Source organism: Carlito syrichta, unplaced genomic scaffold, assembly GCF_000164805.1.
Source record: "Carlito syrichta isolate Samal-C Ts95f unplaced genomic scaffold, Tarsius_syrichta-2.0.1 Scaffold301904, whole genome shotgun sequence".
NCBI classification, from domain to species: domain Eukaryota; kingdom Metazoa; phylum Chordata; class Mammalia; order Primates; family Tarsiidae; genus Carlito; species Carlito syrichta.
In genome coordinates, this window is record NW_007246000.1 from 380153 (window position 1) to 397719 (window position 17567).

Here is a 17567-nt window from a genome sequence, read left to right on the forward strand (position 1 = left end):
CTCCCAAAGGTGTGGGATTACAGGCTGAGCCACCGAGCCTGGTTCAGTTTCTTAATTTTAACTAATACTTATAAATTTAAGGAACACAGAAAATTCTCCATACCATATCATGCGAATTGGGACACAGCCATGATTAATTCTCTTACTAAATTTGTTTAGAAAGCTGTTTGTTTGAGTCAAATGAGAAATAACTATACTTCATCGAAATAAATTCAAGCGTCATTGTTACACAAACAGCAAACTTATGACAGACAGCTCATGCATACAAAGAAGCTCTTATAAAACTGTCCACACATGTAGTATCATGTCCAAATTGACAGCAAGGAAATCCTCACATTGCTTTTCCCGAATCTGCTCCTTTCAAGTATACTTTGTTTTGGGGGCAAACCGTAGGTGGAGCAGAAGGCCAACAACTTCATTCAGGGATGGGACAAAGGACACTTGAACATCTGTCCACTCTGTCTTTTTCCCTCTGTTCTTTTTCCATCCTCTCCTCTTCCCTCTTCTTTACTCACCCTTTTGTGAATAATCAGAAGGCCAAGGGCATGGGATTGCGTGGCTGAAGGGGAAGCTGGGCAAAAAATTATTTGTGTTTCAATTACTTTTCATTTTCTCCTCAAATCCTACATAGTTTAATTCCTGCATTTGTGCTGGGCCTCCTACTCACTTTGGTCTTGGGACACACCTCCACCTGACTTTGAGAAATGGCTCCATCACGGGGCGACAGCCAGACTCAGAGAGTAGCACAGGAGGACCTGTTCTGAGATTCCTGTTCTGAGCTGTACAAAGTAACTTCTGAACTCAACAGCCTCCTTCCCTGCTTCGATTGGACGATGATGCCAATGCCTGGCCAAGGGCAACATAGCATCTCGGAGGGCCATTCATATCACTTTTCCCTGCTTGGCCCTGTCCATGCAGGCTCAAGAACCCCCTGAGTTGGGGATGACAAGTGGATGGATTTGGATTGTTAACAACACCTCAGCCAGGAGGACTTCATTCTTTTGACTCTAGACATGTATTCTGTTTTCTGTGGAGGGCTGGGATGATGTTTCCTCAGTACACAGTGGACTTCTGTGACATTGTTACCCAAAATGCATCAGCATGAAAACCACTGAGGGGAGAATAATTTTAGATGGTGTGAAGAGGACAAAAATTTAAATAGTTAGAATTTACTTTAATGGATTTAAAAAACCAGTATATTAAATCTATATTTCACAAATATTATTACTTAGTATGAGAAGTTAGAAAGAGATGTATTAACATCAGCTTAAAGTAAAATACTAAGCAAATAAGAGTACTCGTAGTGAATAGCAATTCCAAAACTGAAGATGTTTAGAGCATCAGTGATATGTGGAGCTGTGTGCTGAGCAATCTACTCTCCACTTTTCGCGGGGCACCTTTCTAACCTTCTCCCTTGAATCCCTTGGGCTCAAACTGGAACATGATCTACACCATCCTTTAAAAGCACAGTCTGATCCCCAGAAATATAGCCTATGAGTCAGTTCTCCAACAGACACGCCAATCCAGATGAATGTTAAGTCCAGGTGCCACAGAGCACGTCATATGAGCCTTGTTTCAGGTTCCCCTGTGTACTGTGCACCACCCAGATCTACTTTGATCTTGGTAAGGGGGGCCTGTGGGAATCTCTGGAGGCTGATACACAAGGGAGGATGTCCCTACTGTCCTACTTTGACTCTGGGGACAGGAGTGGACCATGGGGTTGGTACGATAATTACAAACCCCCGGTGATATAAACTCTCATTCAGAACTGGTTCCTGAACTTTCCTTTAAGAGCCAGGGTGGAGGACTCAGCATTAGGCAGAAAAGTATAGCTAGGTAAATCAGTAACGGCTTCCGCTCTGATCCCTATCCATAATCATGTGGTATAATTTTTTTATGAGTTAAATGAAGTGATTGCCAAAGAGGTCTCATCAATTCTGGTTGATGTTCTCCAACATTTAGGCAGTTTATGGTCAATAAGCCCATCTAGCACATTAGCTCTGTTCTCTAAGTACATGTTTTGCCCCTAAATTTACCTCAAAGGCTACATCAATAAATTTTATGGTTCAAGGTCAAACATTTGTGACTAACTTACTAATGTTTTCTTATACTGCTCCTATGGGTGCTTGCTTATATCTTCTTGAAATATTTTTCTGTATGAAGTTTCACTGGTCTACACCCTATGCCAGAAAACTAAAGGAACTTGATCATCTCCTTGTCCATACATTGAGATAGATGCCGCATGCTACAACTTCCTATGCCGACCTTTGTGCCTGGTATTCAGAAATGTATCCACACCGGGACCCTGAGCTTCCATGAAAAGATAACAGTCCAATCTCAGATTAGTTGACTGTACATGCACTTTCTTGTTTTTCATGGAGTATAAAGAAGCTGGCCTCCAAGATCCAGCTTATTTTCCTGCTGCTTAGCTGTTAAGAAAAGTTTGGCTGGAAACGACACTATTTCAGGAAGATGGCCTGAAGGATATGTTGTTTGTGCTTTCTTCTCTCAGTCTTTTGAAATCTACCCAAGGCCAGCAGAGAGTGCTGCGCATGGTCACACAATTTGGCCTATGGGACAGACTCTGTGGCAGCATTGCCATCAGTCCGCATGGAAGGGCTTCAGGAGGAATGACCCACAAGTAAGAGTTCACTTCAGACTTTTTTGAGGACTTCAGATTCTTTTGGGGCCTATATCACAGGGTCTTCCCTAGAAGGTTCTCAGGAAATTTCTCCCTCATCTCAGCACCAAGAAAGACTCCCCTTCACTAGCAAAGGGGTAAGTTTTTATCTTGTGGACCCCATGACTCACAGCACTGGGCATTCCCCTGCAGCACTGGCCACAGGAGCCTAGAGTTGGTTCTGGGGTCCCTGCCCACCTGTGCTTAGCGTGACTTCATCTTATTTTTCCTATTCACATTTTCCACTTTAATCTCTCTGAGCCTCAAATTCTTTATTTGCAAAAAGAGATAATAGGCCTATTGTGAGACTTTTAAAAGATGTGCATATACAAACTGTTTTTTAATCTGATATACGCACTCAATATTGTATGGTGATTATAGCTAACATTTATTGAGTGCTAAGAATTCCTTATCCTGCTAGGTTTGGTAGCTCAGCCTGCAATCCCAGCATTTTGGGAGGCTGAGGTGATTGGATTGCCTGAACCTGTGGGTTCGAGACCCGCCTGGGCAACTTGGTGAAACTTCATCTCTACAATAAGTCAAAAAATTAGCCGGGCATGGTAGTGCTGCCTGTAGTTCCAGCTACTTGGAAGGCTGAGGCGGAAGGATCACTGGAGCCCAGCAGATCAAGGCTGCAGTAGCCGGAAGCGGCCGCTACACTCCAGTCTGGGTGACAGAGTGAGACTCCAATTCCAAAAAAAAAAAAAAGAGTTCCTTATCCTTATCCTATGCACTTTCCAAGTATAGTGAATCCTCATACCACTCTAGGAGGTTGGCCTAGAGTGTTATCTCCATTTTATAGATGAGGAAATAGAGGACCAGAGATGTTAAGAAATTTGATCTGTCGTAAGTAAAACTTGAACCCAGTTTCCCTGACTCTGAGCACAGGCTCTTAACCTATGGTACTATGATAGCTATTACTTTAAAACTATTTTGTAAAAATAATTTGTCTCATTTCTTCTCTCACTTGTTTTCAGAGGCTGGACATGATCACATTTACGGTGACCAACTTGTCCATAACTCTCAGTTTTGTTACTGAAAATCCCATCCCTCAGGAAACCTTGGTAGATCTACCATAGTGCTTATCTTTGCTGCAGCACAGCTGGTTCATATACCTTTGTACGAGTGAAGAAGAAAGGTATCCATTTATTTTTAACATGCTTTTGATCCCGTATTCAATATATTTATGTAAGTTGCCTTGAATCCTTTAAAGGATATGGTGAGGTACAGGAAAACAATACAAATACAGAACTTTACATTACATTTCACACTGTGAGTTGCAGGTGAGTTTTAATATATATATATATATTACCTTTATATCCTTGTTCTGTCTCCCTGAGATCAATTTTGGTTATTGGTTTGAAATCAGTGTCCCATAGTCGTATACACCCATCACGCCCGCCAGTGGCAAAGCCTTCTTCACAAGCATACATACTAAAGATTCCAGCCTGTTGATTAAAACAGGTAACACTCAACACTGCAACCATTCTAAGTAGTAGTTGTTACAGTCGAATCATGTTGATTAAAACCCACAACAAAGTAAAACAAGACCAAAATTTACCCCTCATTCTCTATCAAAACAATGGACCGACTAGCCATTTATAATCATCTTTATTTGAGTTAAATTTAAAAATAATCACAATAAGCACCAAAGCAAATTCAAGTGTCTTTTACCATTACTAAACTGAAGGTATTTTTTTTGTTTTTTGGGGGTTTTTTGAGTTGGAGTCTCACTCTGTCACCCAGACTGGAGTGCAGTGGCCGCTCCCGGTCACCACAGCCTCAACCTGCTGGCTCTGGCGATCCTTCCGCCTCAGCCTTCCAAGTAGCTGGAACTACAGGCGTGCGCTACCACGCCCAGCTAATTTTTGATTTATTGTAGAGATGAGGTCTCACCAAGTTGCCCAGGCAAGTCTCGAACCCGTGGGCTCAGGCAATCCACTCACCTCAGCCTCCCAAAGGCACGGGATTACAGGCTGAGCCACCGAGCCCGGCTTGAACGCAGTTTTAAAAACAATTTAGGAATACCTTGATTAAAGTAGATATGGACATCATAAATTATTTTATGTGATAACTGACTTGTAAAGAAAAGACAGCTATGGAGATGTCTCATGTAAGTTACTTCCCAGAACAATCAAGAAAATTTATGCAGGCTAGGAACATAAACACTTTTATAGGGACAAAGGTACCTGGAATTCATCCCGGGGAGCTCTGAGTCATCACCTGAACCTAACTGAAAATGTAAATCGCATTTGTGCTAGCTTGTTAAGTATCAAATGGAGATACTTTTTTCACAAATGAAATAGTTTCATAATTTAAAGATGCACTTCCACAGAGAAATGTCTTATTTGGTTTGTTCAAAAGTGCTGCAAAAATATAATGTTGACATAAGATCCAGTGTAAAGAGAAATTAGGTTACTAAGGCAGCTGCTTTTTGAATGAGGACAAATACCGACCTCTTAATTGTCTTAAGAGCTGTTTAATTAGTGAAGCCAATAAAATTGGTCTGCAACAGGCAAGACAACGAAGGTCTAAAATTTCATAGCTCTTTTGGTAAAAGTTGCTTAAACTTTGCTTCATGTTAAGAGTAACAAGGAATCAACCTGGAGACAAGCTAAAGGTCTGCAAGTTTTTAATAATGTTTTACCCAATTTCCATTCCCCACAATAGGCTTAACCTTTTACATCTTCTCCCCATTCTTCTGGGCATGTCCATTTCATCATCTGTAACCTTTTTCATATGTGCCACAAAAGAGAGCAGGGTGGTAAGACATTTGTCCTTGTTCTTACAGAGCAGACCAGATAGATTATTAATGGTTTCTGTTTGCATCTTAAGAGCTTGTGACACTGATGTGGAGGTGACACCGTACCTCAACATACAGAATGAGGAAAATCTACCTTACCAACCAATGTAAAAGCAATAGCTGTATATACTCTTCCTATGCAACTGAATAGTAGAACTAACATGAGCCCAGACCCACTGAGTCAGAATCTGTATGTTAATGTGATTCCGAGAAAATTTGTAGGCACATGAAATTTTGAGAAGTGGAGGTCTGTAAGATGAAACTGATAATGAAATCATTCTAGTCTTTTGTTAAACTGTTGTCAATGGATAGTGTTCGCAACACTAACCAGCCAATTAAGAGTGAAAGCAAAAGCCAAGTCAGTTATTAAACTTTTGAAATATATTTTCTTTTAGGTGAAGATTCTTTGAGGAATCTTCATGAGTGTTTCAGAGTGTTCAGCAGAATCTTCTGATTCTAAAGCAATGGGGAAAAATACAGGGATCTGTAGTCTTAACTTGTTTAATAAGTCATCCCCAAATTTCCATGCAGTAATACTTACACTATGTGCTCCCTGAATGGTGCGCACTAAATTGAGCCCTTTCCAGACATAGATGTCACCATTTAAAGCACCAGAGTAGGTGATGTCTTCTTTGGCACATGCAAGGCAAAGGATGGTCTGGAGATCCCCTGTTTTGCCAAATATCCCTCTTTTCGCAGTCAGGGCATTTCCACATAGTGTCCAAAACTGGAAAGTAAATGATGAAATAGATTTTTTTTTAAATAGAGTATTCTGATGCATTGTGTTATTGGTATTTATTTGTTTAAACTTCAATACACTTTACATAATTTGCCACATCCAAACTAGGCACAAATAAGTTATCTTGCTTTGCTATGACAGCAGAGAACCACAAAACATTTTAGCCAACTATTAGGAACATGAGAAAAACCTGTAACAATACTTTCAAAACTGTCAAAAGTTCCAAAATTTCAAAACTTTGCTCATTGTTTAATGGTGATTTAATAGAAGGCATCAATGTTCTTGGGGTTGGAATAAAGAAGACAAGTCATTATGTCTTTGTTTCATTAATTTTTTTGTCAAATTATAAAACTAGTATAGGTTCATTGTAGAGAGGTTTAGAAATACAGACATACAGGGAAAGAAATACAGTATAAAAAGGAAAATTGCAATGATCTACAACTTCTGTTAGCATGTTGATACACCATCTAGGCATTTTTAATGTACATATATATTTGAAATAATTTCTAGCTAAAAACTTTACAAATCTTCACTATGAGATATCACTCAAATGTTTCTAAATATGAGTTATATTTCATATAAGCCAAATAATTGGTTAGACTTTTTCTGTTTTAGTTGCACAAAATGCATTCATCACCTGGAAGACCATAAGCATAAAGCCTGAACAATTTTACAGAAGGCGACAGGGATACTCCCATAATTATATTGAGATACAATATTTTGCTTTGAACTAGCTTTTAAATGTATAAACTAGAATAGCCTCATTACCATTAATACAGTCCCTCACAGTCCATAATGGCTATTTACTGCATATGCTAAGTTATTTGATCTTCACAATAATCTTGGAAATAGACTAAGGCCGATGTTATTGTCAACTCTATCTGGAAAGGAGAGAAAGCAGGCAGAAGAGGCTCCCTGAAGGTTAGGGTTTAATAGTTATAGCTGAGAAAATATTGAAATCTTGATCTTTGAGGACGTTGAATCTCATGAAGACACATATGAAATGATGAGAGACAATTTTAAGGCAGCATATTCAGACTCTACCCAAGTGGCAAGGGAATTCAAAGACAGAGAACGAAGTTGAACTAAATAGCATGATCAAGAGTAGGACCTGGATCAGTGTAAGGAAGAAATTCCATATGGGTTCAGGAGTGAAAGGACAGACTGAGGGTGGAAAGCCATTTCGTCTTATTCCTAAACCCTAACACAATGATGAGAAAGTAGAAACCATGCCCTGAAGGAAAGCATTCTTTAGGTAAAGATTAACTTTACTGACTTTTGTCTTTTCAGAAACCCAGATCCCTCAAACATGACCAGTATCTGCCCATTGTAATCTTAAAACAGACCCCTGAAGATGATAAGACCTTGCAACCTGGCACCTGGGAAGGGGGAACCAGATACCCCCCCACCAGGGTCTGCAAATTCTCCCCAAGTGCTCAGTAAGGAAAGTCACATCTACCTGATGGCAACACCTTCAGGAGAGAGGATTTAACTCGCGGGCTTGGGGGGCAGTGGGTATGGGGCCACTCATCTTAGAGTGCCAGCCCTCTTCCTGTCTGTGGGAAGTGACCTTTTCTTAAGTAAATATTTTTTAAGTAAATATTTTCTTTCTTCATCTCTTTGTGTTACAAATCTTTGTGTTACTGGCTCTGGTGGTGCAATGTCCCCTCTGGACCCTCCATCCCTCACAAGGAGCACAGAATTAGATGAATCCATGTGGCAGGAATGTGTAAGGGGGGGGAAATAAATCAGCGGTAACTCTAATACTTTGTGTCTGGAGGAGAGAAAAATGGTGGTCCTTTCAGAGCGGTTGAGTATTGGAGGAAGCAGTTCTGGGGTAGCTGTATCACCAAAATGGCCAAGATTCAGGCAGCTGTGGAGGAAGCAGTGGGGGGCCTGTTCTGTGACGGGGGTGGGGGTGCCTCAGGGAGGATGAAGGGCAGATATGCAGCCATTTGAGGCAATACAGGATTCTCCTGTCACAAAGGAGAAAAATATCAACTCTGGTGATTCACTTCTTTGAGTATTATTTTTATGAAAATGTGTTAAAGGATATATAAAAAGAATAAAAGGATCTGGGGAAAAGCTAGTTAGGCATAAGCTCTGGAAAACTTTTAAGTTGTAACTCTGAACCTGAACAAACTATGAGACATAAACAATTACCGGTTGTACAAACATGCCAAAGAACCTGCTGTTCTTGGTGATGCTTAAGGCAGACATCTCCCCTTCCCATTACTTCTCCTCATGCATGAAGACTAAAAGAGTAATAAGTTGTCCTTTAACTTGGGATGTGCACCTCTGGCTTGAGTTATTTAAATATTTCTGGATGAAGAACCACAAAAGAGAGAGAGAGAGAGACCATTATCCTCAGACTTAACCTACACAAATGTATTCTGACAAAATCACCCAGGCATATGGTATAATGCCCATGAAACATTTCAAAGAGTCAGATGATTCCCTAAAAAGGCCTGTGTAGATGTGAGGCCAGGATCAGCATGAGATTTTCTACAGAAAAAGGCAAATATCTGAAGTATTATCTCTTCTGGAGAACCATTTCCTATTTGGAAAACAGTGGCAGTCCAGGGTAGCATCGCATCATTAACTTCACATCACATCCAACTAAGAGACATTGTTTATCTTCTCCAATCTCCACCCACAGACTGTAAGGCACATTTTGTTAGAACTGGCAGGTATCTTGGAGCTCATCTGGCCCTGGGTAATCCCCCAAGGTCCCTTCTGTCTCCATCTAGAGATGGCTCAACAGTATCCACAAACCTGGTAGGCTCATTTGCTGTAAAACCAATGAAGCAGATGATGCTCAACTGTTACTGTTTTTCAGCATTCATTTCAGATAATTGTAATTTGCCTGTTTGCCAAACACTAGGGATTTGCAAAGCAGAAGGGATTTCACCCTCGCTACAAAAATTTCACATGAAAGTATTTCCTTAGAATTCAAAGATTTGCACTCAACTCATGACTCGAATCATTCAATGTTATGGTAGGATTTTTTTTTAAAGAAAAGAAAAGAAAATACAGAGAGTGAAAATAATTTGTTGAAGCCTGCTTAAATTTATTGTAGATTTGTTTCTAAACAAAATTAATAAAGGATAGCTGGGTGGACATTTGCAGACTCTTTTATTGAGGTAAAATGCTTGTATTTGCTTAGAAAAAAATGCTTAACTCTGCTAAAAATAAATTTAATAGAATAAGCAGCTAGTGTTTTCAAATACCATTCCAGAATTTTCTGTCTCCGCTTTTAGAATCAACTGATTAAAAGTTAGAGCTAACCAAGGATGAAAAGAAATAGGAAGGAATCTGGAGAATTCTATCAGTTAAACAGCGAATCTAGTTAGAACCCAATAAATGTGTTATTCTTTGGGAAAAAGTTAAGGCAAGATAGATTATTAAAGGGATAATTTCTCAGTGGAAAGAACGCTTCAGAAGGAGGCAGAGATTGAAGTTAAATCTTACTTCTGGCACCATCTTGTGATCCTAGAAAATAGGGAATGAAATTAATATTACTGCGCCCCTACTGATTCCATACACTGTTTAATGTAATTGTCTTAATAAAATCAGGAGGAAGTGATCTCTCTCTCTCTCTCTCACACACACACACACACACACACACACACACACACTCTCTCTCTCTCTCTCTCTCTCTCCATATATATATATACATTTTTTTAGAGCAGAAATTCAGCTGCAGGGAGATTAAATAGCTTGTTCAGAGTCAAGAAGAGGGAAACAAAATTAGGATTCAAAGTCAAATAACCCCCTAGGGTCTTGGCTTCCTCACTGTGGAATGTGCAGGTTGAATGATGGCTCCCAGGCTAGGATCCCAGACTTCCAGAAAGCCACAACAACAACTTCACAGAAATCAAGCTCATCATGAGCTCACTTTTCTTTACTTGTGGCTGAAAGAACAACTCAGTGTTTCACCATATTTTAAGCTGATCAGAAACTCATGCTCATGGATACATATCTTTGATTAATTAAAAATTGTTAAGAAAACAAATAATTACTGGCTAGTTTATTTGTGGCCAAGACCTTTCAAAATATTGGTTCTCTAAGAAAACCATGGAATAGGTTCTTTTGTGATGAAAATTTGGTGTTCTTGGGACACATCATGAGCCAAGGACCTTCGCAGCTTCCCCAGTCCCATGGTTAGATGGATGACCAATACCTCCCTACTAACTCCTGACAGAAGTTCGACCCCTAGTCCACCCAGGTCTGCTGCCTCCCATTCGTTTTGTACCAAATTTACCCACCACCCAGGCTCAGCTTAAACTGCATCCCCTTCCTGAAACAGCATGCCTCTAACTACCTGGGATCTCTCCTTTATCAAGAGGGGGATCTCTCCTTTATCTCTCCTTTATCTTACAGAATGTTTCTGTTTTAATTGCTAAACTTCAAGCAAATTAAAAATAGAGTCTGTTTCTTTTTCCCTCACATAGTATAAACTCAACAAATATTAAACTTAATGAGTGTTTTGGTTTTTCAGTTATGCTGTATAGAGCATAGGAGAAGAATCTTCCAACCGCTGCTAAAAGAAAAAGTACCTGTATTTTGGCTGACGATTTTCTCAGATTAAAAAAAAAAAAAAATCAGGGCTTTGTACAAGGATTATAAAATGTTTATGAAGCCCTAAAGTGTTAGAAGGACATCTTATACCTTTGAGTAGTAGAACCTCTAGACTTAACTTTTTGTCTTCTATTTTTTCATTACATGCTATCGTAAGATAATTTTTAAATAAAGTATATATAAAAAAAATACTTACTCATCAACTCACCACCGAGAGATATGTTTAACATTTGAAGACATTCCTCCAATATACTTGCTATACAAAAATATACTAAATATACTTTACTTTTAAGGTAAAACAAACAAAGCCACAAATATACCACCACCGCCAAAGTAGACTATAAGCTTCCCTACTTAAAATAGAACTTGACTAACTCCCAATATAATTAGATAATCTAAAACACAACTTATGACTGTATAGTATTTCATCATATGGATACCCATATTTAACTGAACCTCTTGGGGACAGTTAGGTGGTTTCAGAGATTCTTCTGTTTGGCTTTATTGCTATTGATATGTTACTCAGTGATTAATCAACTCTTAGTTCACACTTCTAGCAATTTCCTTGGGATAAATTATAAGATATGAAATTACTGGCTTAAAGGGAACTAACATTTCTAATGATATGGATAGATATTGCAAGTTTCTAGACTAGAAGACCATACTCATTTACCCCTCTCTAACAAGAAAGTTTAGGAGTGCTCAATTCATTGAATTCTTGCCAACACTGGATACATTTTCATTATAAGTTTCTTAATTTGTACTTCGTAATTATTAATGAGATTTAACATTTTCATATATCTATTGGCCAACAGTTTCTACTTTATGATTTTTAAAACATTTACCTCTTTAATTTATATAAACTTTCAGTGTACAATATGAAGTAAAAACATTTTCCCCCAAATAAACTGTTCTAGTGCCTAACAGTTAGAGAAGCTATTTTTATATTTGAAATTGTCATACATATTAAAGTCTATTTCTCAGCTTTTAAAAAATGTATTTCTCAGTCAGAAGGATCACTGGAGTCCAACAGGTCAACACTGAGGTGGCAGTGAGTGTGCCACTGCACTCTAGTCTGGGTGATAAGTGAAACTCCAACTCAAAAAAAAAAAAAAGAGTATTTCTCCTTATCCAAGTCTGATACATCAAAATTTACTTCTAAGATGCTTTAGTAAGTTATAGTACATATTCTTCTTCATTATTCTTTTATATCCAAAAATTCTTAGTTATTCTCATTTTTTATGCTTCTAGATTAATTTAGAAATCTTTGAAGAGAAATTCTGTCAGGCAAAAAACAGAAGTAATAGAGATTTTAATAGAATTTGCATCAAACGTAAATTAATTTGGAGAGGAATGATAAATTTGCAAATTTTAGACAGCATGTCCAGAGTTAAGATTGTCCCTCCATTTGCTCAAATATTCTTTTAAATTCCTCTATTATTACGACCCTACTGGTTCCATACACTATTTAATGTAATTGTCTTAATAAAATCAGGAGGAAGTGATCTCTCTCTCTCTCTCTATCTTTCTCTCTATATATATATAAATGTACATTTTTTGTAGCAGAAAATCAGCTGCAGGGAAATTAAATAACTTATTTAGAGTCAAGAAGAGGGAAAGAAAATGAGGATTCAAAGTCAAATAACAATAAACTATTACTGGCAGCATATTCAGACTCTACCCAAGGGGCAAGGGAATTCAAAGACTGAGAACTAAGTTGAATTAAATAGCATGATCAAGAGTAGGATTTGGATCCATGTTTTGTAACATTCTTTAGGTAACTCTTGCAAATTTCTTGTTACACTTATTTCTGAATATTTGATTATCTGTCCCTTTTTAGACATTAGGTAAAAATAATAGGAAGTATTATGAGAAACTAAACTGAAAGAACAAAAAAAACCCTGGAATATAAAAGGGTTTGGTTGGAGGAGTGGTATAGATATCTACTTTGTTCATACAGAAAAGTACAATTTTCTACAGAATCCATGCATACTCTATGCAAGAAGGTAATCTTTACACTTTTACTTATGGACTTTAACTTTTATTATTCACAATCCTGTAGACAGAAAATCCCAGGGTTCAGGAAAAATGTTTGCTATGTCAGAGCAAAGGATGTTGCTGCTGTTAATGTTGTTACTTGTGAACAAAATAGGAAGAGGTAAATGGGCCTCCCTAAGAGGCAGGTTCAAGCTGTGTAGTCTAGAGAAAGACAGGGGATTTAAAAACCAATGGCCCAGCCGGGCTCGGTGGCTCAGCCTGTAATCCCACACCTTGGGAGGCTGAGGTGAGTGGATTGCCTGAGCCCGTGGGTTCGAGACCTGCCTGGGCAGCGAGACCTCATCTCGACAATAAATCAAAAATCAGCCGGGTAGCGCGTGCCTGCAGTTCCAGCTACTTGGAAGGCTGAGGCGGAAGGATGGCCGGAGCCCAGCAGGTCGGGAAAAAAAAAAAAAAAACCAATGGCCCAGATAGGTGAATAGGCTTTTGTGGTATATCCCTCTAGTTCCACGCACAACACAACATGTCATCTTTCTTCTAAGAGAACATATCAACATGTCAAAGTGTTGAAATGCAATATATATAAATATTCATTATAATGTAAAGACCTAATTCACAACATTAAAATTAGAACTGCTTTAAAACATGCTATCCTAGCCGGGCTCGGTGGCTCAGCCTGTAATCCCGTGCCTTTGAGAGGCTGAGGTGAGTGGATTGCCTGAGCCTATGAGTTCGAGACCTGCCTGGGCAACTTGGCAAGACCTCATCTCTACAATAAATCAAAATTAGCCGGGCGTGGTAGCACGCGCCTGTAGTTCCAGCTACTTGGAAGGCTGAGGCAGAAGGATCGCTGGAGCCCAGCAGGTCGAGGCTGCGGTGGCCGGGCGTGGCCACTGCACTCAGTCTGGGCGACAGAGTGAGACTCCAACTCAAAAAAATAAATAAATAAAATAAAATAAAATAAAACATGCAATCCTAGAGAGATCATGAGTCTTCAGTTTAGTATTTAATTAACATAAAATTTCCTTTTCAGCTGCCTGCTGAGCATTTCATTTCAGTGTGTTTACTTTGCATTTCTAACAGAGCACCATCAGTGGACATTAGCTTGCTTCAGGAGAAGAGAAACAGGTATTAGAGGCTCTAAATTGAAGAGAAAATATAAAGTCAAGCAGTCTCTTAACATAAATTATTTATACAAACACCTAAAATTATTTTCAAATAAGGTACCAAAAATTTTTTTTTAAATTACCTTTATATGTTTTACTCCACAGCTAACCACTCTGTTTGGCTGATATGGATCCCAGGAAATATCAAAAATCTGTTCAAAACATTAAAAAGCTGTCAAGTTGATCATTTATGTTTTTGCCTTCTTCTAGATACCAATCCAATTGTGAAGACTCTACCCTAACATTTAGGACACAAGATTACCTGCACAGAATGAAAATGGAAGATCTGGTTCTGGGAATGAGTTAAGAACTGCTAAAACAAACTTTATTACCGCATGTCTACTAACTTTAGACCTGAGTAGAAAAATAATTAACCACAACCATTGAGAACAAATGTGTCATATGTTTTAGTTTGTCCATATTGGGCAAACAAATTGACAATTTAGAATAAATTTTTTTATCATATTTTCTATAGCTCTTCACAGTGCTAATAAAACACCTTGGAGATAGCTTTTCAATAAAATATTTTAAAAATAATAAAATGCTTTACTTTAACTAGGAGCATGCTTAATAGGTAACTGCAATTCAATGTGGCCAATGGTCTGTAGTCATAGAAGTTGATATTCCTAAACATAAAGAAGAGGCATTTATCTGACACTAACTGAAAATAAATAGTCCTTTAGGCAATCATTTCAATATGACCCAAAATACTATTATATTTTCATTTTTCCAAGGAACTGAAAACATTTCTGCTTATACTATTTGCTACTCTTTTTTTTTTTTGAGTTGGAGTCTCAATTTGTCACCCAGACTGGAGTGCAGTGGCCGCTCCTGGCCACCGCAGCCTCGACCTGCTGGGCTCCAGCGATCCTTCCGCCTCAGCCTTCCAAGTAGCAGGAATTACAGGTATGCGCTACCACGCCCGGCTGATTTTTTGATTTATTGTAGAGATGAGGTCTCGCTGCCCAGGCGGGTCTCGAACCCGCGGGCTCAGGCAATCCACTCACTTCAGCCTCCCAAAGGTGCGGGATTACAGGCTGAGCCAACGAGCACGGCTCTATTTGCTATTCTTTAAGAAGAGCCATCAGATAGTTTATGGGGTAGTTCTATTTCCATTTTGGAGACAAGAAAGAAAAGACTCTGTCAATCTTCAAAGTCAAATCATCCATAGTGATTGTTTAAAATGGTATTTCCAGGGCCCATCTGAGATACTCTAATCTAGTAGGTCTAAAATTGAGTCCAGATACCTGCATTTTTAAACAGGCTCTAGGAGATTCTGATACAGGTGGGTCCATAGACCACATTCTATGATATGCTGATAGAAAAGGAAGGACCAATCATCAGGACCAAAGTCTAGACCAAAGAAATAACCCAGGCCACTAACTTCTCATCACACAGAAAGGAGAAATTATGGACTACAGAAAGAGCACCAAAGAAAAAGTACTTCAACCGGGCTGGGTGGCTCAGTCTGTAATCCCAGCACTTTGGGAGGCCGAGGCGAGTGGATTGCCTGAGCCTACAGGTTTGAGACCAGCCCTGGCAACTTAGCAAGACCTCGTCTCTACAATAAATAAAAAATTAGCTGGGCACGGTAGTGCTTGCCTGTAGTTCCAGCTACTTGGAAGGCTAAGGCGGAAGGATCGCCGGAGCCCAGCAGGTTGACGCTGGGATGGCCATGAGCGTGCCACTGCACTCCAGCCTGGGTGATGGAGTGAGACCCCAACTCAAAAAAAGAAAAAGAAAAAGTACTTGGTCCAAGTATCCATTTTAGTTATTCAAACCTACTTAACTTCTTCTTTACAATGGATGATAATACTACCTCAAGTTTTGTTATGAGGTCAATTAAGGTATGTGAAATCATTAGGCAAGCTATAAAGCACTCAAATAGACTAATGGATTAATTATTTTAGCTACTAAAATAATCTTAACGATAATGTTAAATAAGCCATAAGTGGTCAATAATTCATATTGTCACCAGTAATTAAGATCAAAACTATGTATGATAGTTTATGGGGTCTGGGTCAGATTATGGGGTCTGGGGGAACAGTGTTTGAAAGTATTTCACTAAAACATCCTAGGCTTTTAAAATGAGACTTCTTACTAGGGTATCAATGCACTTTTTACCACCCACCTCTAACTGAAAAGTGGAACAAAACAATAGAGCACAGTTATCGAAATCATACAAGCAGGTCACATGGCACCCAGAGTTGTTAAATTTGTCTAAAGTTTTTCTTTTAACAGAGTTTAACTGAGCAAAGAACTATTTGCAAATCAGGTAGCCCTCAAAGTCAGAAGAGGTTTAGAGAGCTCTCTCTGAACCCTGCACTACCCTGAACTGGGCAGACAGTATTTATAGACAGAAAAAGAAACAGCTTGACTGGTTATAGCTCTGAGTTTGCTTTATTTGGGCAGGGTCTGATTAGAAAGCCTGTGATTGACTGAATACTCAGTTATTTGTTACAAGAATATACTCTTAGGTTTTCAATTTGTTTACTTACCAAGCTAGGTTGCAATTGGTTTTGTAGGAACTTATATGGAGGCAGCCTCAAGCCAAATTTAGTTTAACGGCACTTGTATATAAAGCACTTTACATACAAGCCAAGGTGATTACATTAGGCTATATTTCTAAGTAAGGAGATTTTACTGGTTGAGAGTGTTCATAACTTTAGATTTCTACTTTTTCCAAGTGTAATAGGCCCCAAACCCAAAATCTGACATACAGTATACTAGTTCAAGTCAGATTACATAAAAAGATTCAGAAATATAAGTAGCAATTGCAAAATAACTTAGAGAAAAAATTATATGTGAGTTTGTTCTCAGTAGGCCTTACGTCCACTTTTTGTGATCAGTGGAAGTTTACAGATTGATTTAGTCCAATTCAACTTCCCTTATAATATATAATGGGATCACAGCATAAGCAGAAAAAGTAACATTCAAAAGTTAAGCCTCACAAATATTTTCAACCTAAAGATTTCATTAAATACTAAGTTAATACCAATTAAATTAGAATCCCTGAGCACAGAGAACCTAAACATCACAATGCTGCAAAGTCTCTATGGGATTCTATGTACATCCACAATTGGAACCATTGGACAAGAAGGATGCCAGGTCTCTTCCAATCCTGAAGTTCTATCACTCTAGTCATGTCTGATCTTTCTGAAGACTTGATGCTGGAGGAGAATTTGCAACAACCGTGGGGTCCTCTTACAGCTACAAGTCTCCATGGATGAATGTGCCATTCATATTTTTAAAATTTTTTAGGGTATGAAACTAACCAAGAGAAAATGAATTTAATGTTTAGTTAGGGGCTTATTTTACATGAATGCATATATTGTGCAGATATACAAAACAAATAGGAATTCAAGTAGGATAGTCATGCAAAATTCATTTTTCTTTTAAACTAGAAAATCAAGACAATAAAAAAGTCAAGTTACTTTTATTATGTAAGACACAGGAGAAATAGATTTCTGATCAGGTATATGTATATGCCTGCTTCCTCTTCTATCTTGCCACCTATAACTACATGGAGTTATTTGTTATCATAATGATAAGTACACAATTTACATTTAATGTTCTCAAATATAACAAAGAATCAAAGTT

General features: G+C 38.5%; 1 protein-coding gene across 2 annotated transcripts in view; it reads right to left on the reverse strand.

Moving 5' to 3' along the window:
* The window catches only part of EML6 (echinoderm microtubule associated protein like 6), a 304500-nt gene that overhangs the window by 156140 nt on the left and 130793 nt on the right, over positions 1–17567 (reverse strand). For both annotated transcript variants that reach the window (XM_008055643.1, XM_021711181.1), the window contains exons 4-6: positions 14051–14119; positions 6025–6210; positions 3993–4128 (exon numbers count right to left, since the gene is read on the reverse strand). In XM_008055643.1, the coding sequence (XP_008053834.1) occupies positions 3993–4128; positions 6025–6210; positions 14051–14119 (391 nt within the window). The remainder of the gene's footprint in view (positions 1–3992; positions 4129–6024; positions 6211–14050; positions 14120–17567) is intronic.